Raw genomic sequence first — 2,887 nt, forward strand, 5'->3', positions numbered from 1 at the left:
TATTTGCATTTTTAATGTTCGGTCTTCGTTGGCCTTGTCTTCTACAGATCGTTCATCTAGAGCTCTGTTCTATTCTGTAGCAAGGTAAGAAGGAATCTTTAACTGTGAGCTTTGTAATCAATCTCTGGGTTCTTCTGCATCTTCTTTTCTGCTTTCTGTAGTTTGTTCATATGTATGATAAAAGTCAATTTGTTCTCGATCCTGAAATTATCGCTGTAGAAAAGAACGTAGGCATGCCCATGATTCTATAGCTAACTAAGGTTTTAACTTGATGTTTCTTTTGCAGTCATAGGTCGATGATGATATTGGTATCTCAAGGATTGAGAATTTATGTGGTGGAGAGCAAAGGAGGAGCAATATTATGTATATTGCTTTCTCTGCTCTGTTTAGGCACTTGGCATGCTCTTATGGCTCTTCTTGAACGACGTGGTCGTCTCCCACAACATACCTATCTTGATTATTCCATCACTAACTTCTTGGCTGCAGTCTTTATAGCCTTTGTGTTTGGTGGGATTGGTGAAAGTATACAGGAGGCACCAAGTTTTCTTGCCCAGCTCACTCAGGTTAGGATTATTGAAGGATTCTGCACCTATAATGGAGATTTTTGCATTGCATTGATGGGTGGTTTATATATATAAATCTCCCCTGTTGCTGCTACACAGATTCAGGATAATTGGCCATCTGTGTTGTTTGCTATGGCGGGTGGGGTGGGTTTGAGTATTGGGAACCTTGCTACTCAGTATGCTTTAGCTTTTGTTGGTCTGTCTGTTACAGAAGTGACAGCTGCGAGCATCACTGTTGTTGTAGGCACCACTGTCAATTACTTTTTGGATAACAGATTGAACCGAGCAGATGTGCTGTTCTCTGGTGTCGGTTGCTTCTTGGTAGCTGTTTGTCTTGGTTCTGCTGTTCACTCTTCCAATTCTGCTGATATAGAGGCGAAACTCGGAAAAGTCTCGAGGGATTGTGAAACTGTGGAAGAGTGCCAGAGACTACTTGGAGGTGAAGTTTCACATACAGTGTGGCTTTTGATTGTGTGATTGTGTGATAGTGTTAGGAAGATCACTCATCACTTCTTTAGTTTTATAGTAGAAGAAGAAGAAGAAAAAGAGATGGAGAATGTAAAGGAAGGGACTGCAGCTTTTCTTGTAGCACTCGAAAACACAAGAGCAATTAAAGTAGGATCTTACTCTTTTGTTATGTGTTGATCATGAATTTGGAGGAAACAAAGTAAACCAATCTTTATGCATTTCTCTTGGATTCAGGTGTTTGGAAAGAGCATGGTTGTTGGTCTGGGCATAACCTTTTTTGCAGGTCTTTCTTTCTCATTGTTCTCACCACTATTCAACCTTGCAACAAATGATCAATGGCACACTCTAAAACAAGACGTTCCCAAGCTGATTGTCTACACTGCGTTCTTCTACTTCTCACTTTCTTGTTTTGTTATCGCCATCGCTCTAAACATCACTTTCCTGTACAACCCTGTGCTCGGTTCACCAAGATCTTCCTTTAGGGAATACTTGAGTGACTGGAACGGAAGAGGTTTGGCTCTTATGGCTGGATTAATTTGTGGGTTTGGTAACGGTCTTCAGTTCATGGGTGGACAAGCTGCAGGATATGCAGCCTCAGATGCTGTTCAGGTTGTTAACTTAAATACACTTATTAACTTAAACACAAGAAAGTTGTTACCTTTAGTTTTTGTTTTGGTGAAATCTTGATTGATGATCATGAGCAGGCACTTCCGTTGGTATCTACATTTTGGGGGATATAACTGTTTGGGGATTATAGGAAGATCATCCCCGCGGACATACGCTCTACTTGTTGGAATGGAAGTAAAACCGAACCGGATTATCAACGTACCGGTCCGATTGACCTAATTATATTTGGTATAGCTTTATAGAGATGTGTATAAGTAGTAACCCTATTCCTCTCAAGCTTCTGCGCGGCGTTCTCTTAAACTCAACTAATTAAGGCAAGAAAAGAAAAACCAGCTTTATCTAAGGTTAATTTGTTTTGTCTGAATTTGTACTTGCCAAGTTTTGGAGTCAAAATCTTTACTGATTTGGATATTGGTGTTTACGAAACGCGTGATCATGGCGACTCCGGCTGATTCTGAGGCTGTCAAGTCTCTCAACAACTCCAAGGGAAAGAAGAAGTTTGTGGTTCGTCTTCCTCGATTTGCTTCTAATTCTTTAAAAATTATTACATAACAAGTTTTTTATTGTAGGGTTCCATCCCTTTTGACTTAGTTTTTGTTTTCTTTGGAACTCCTTAATAATTAATGGTCGTTTGTGGCTTCTTACTTGTTGACATAGTTCAAGAATTTCTCTCAAAGAATCAGTGACATTGACATCCAACTCTATAGGAGCCTGGATAAGATGAAGGCTGACCTTCACTCGAGGTATGTTTGATCATGCCACCTTAGAGTTTTCTTTTTCGTCTCTCTAAAGTTTCAATTTTGTTCTTCTTCTTGTCTTCTAATGTTGTTTCCTACTTACTATGCTCAGTTCCTAGTCTTTTAGGTTTAACTTTTCTTCATTATCTCAGATAATTTAATTACGATGATTATTGAGTCATACTAAATTAATAAAAAAATTATGCATAACAAATATATAAGTATTGTCTAATTATAGCAGCTTTGGTTTTAGCCTTTTAGGTTTAACTGGCTATTTCAGATTGAACATCTGGTACATGATTTGATTGTAATTCAGAAAAAAAGAATAAAATATGTCAAAGATTTATATGGTTTTTCAATCTTGTGAAAGGAACAAGAGAAGCGCGAGTGATTAAAGAACTATTAGCTCTCGAGGCCTCCAAGGACGACCATGATGATGCGTTCATGTTTATTATGGGAACAAGACCTCAGTAGAACAAGCTTTAAAGTTTT

At 38.5% G+C, this 2,887-nt stretch overlaps 1 protein-coding gene across 1 annotated transcript; it reads left to right on the forward strand.

The window, feature by feature from the left end:
- LOC104756897 (ureide permease 5-like) lies at positions 1-2,887 on the forward strand. The gene is made up of 8 exons (XM_019238684.1): positions 1-84; positions 287-563; positions 663-1,002; positions 1,090-1,178; positions 1,266-1,640; positions 1,736-2,162; positions 2,316-2,401; positions 2,766-2,887. The coding sequence occupies exons 2-6, from the start codon at positions 297-299 to the stop codon at positions 1,769-1,771; spliced, it is 1,107 nt and encodes a 368-aa protein (XP_019094229.1). The 5' UTR covers positions 1-84; positions 287-296; the 3' UTR covers positions 1,772-2,162; positions 2,316-2,401; positions 2,766-2,887.

The sequence above is a fragment of the Camelina sativa genome, chromosome 17, assembly GCF_000633955.1.
Source record: "Camelina sativa cultivar DH55 chromosome 17, Cs, whole genome shotgun sequence".
Taxonomy (NCBI): Eukaryota; Viridiplantae; Streptophyta; class Magnoliopsida; order Brassicales; family Brassicaceae; genus Camelina; species Camelina sativa.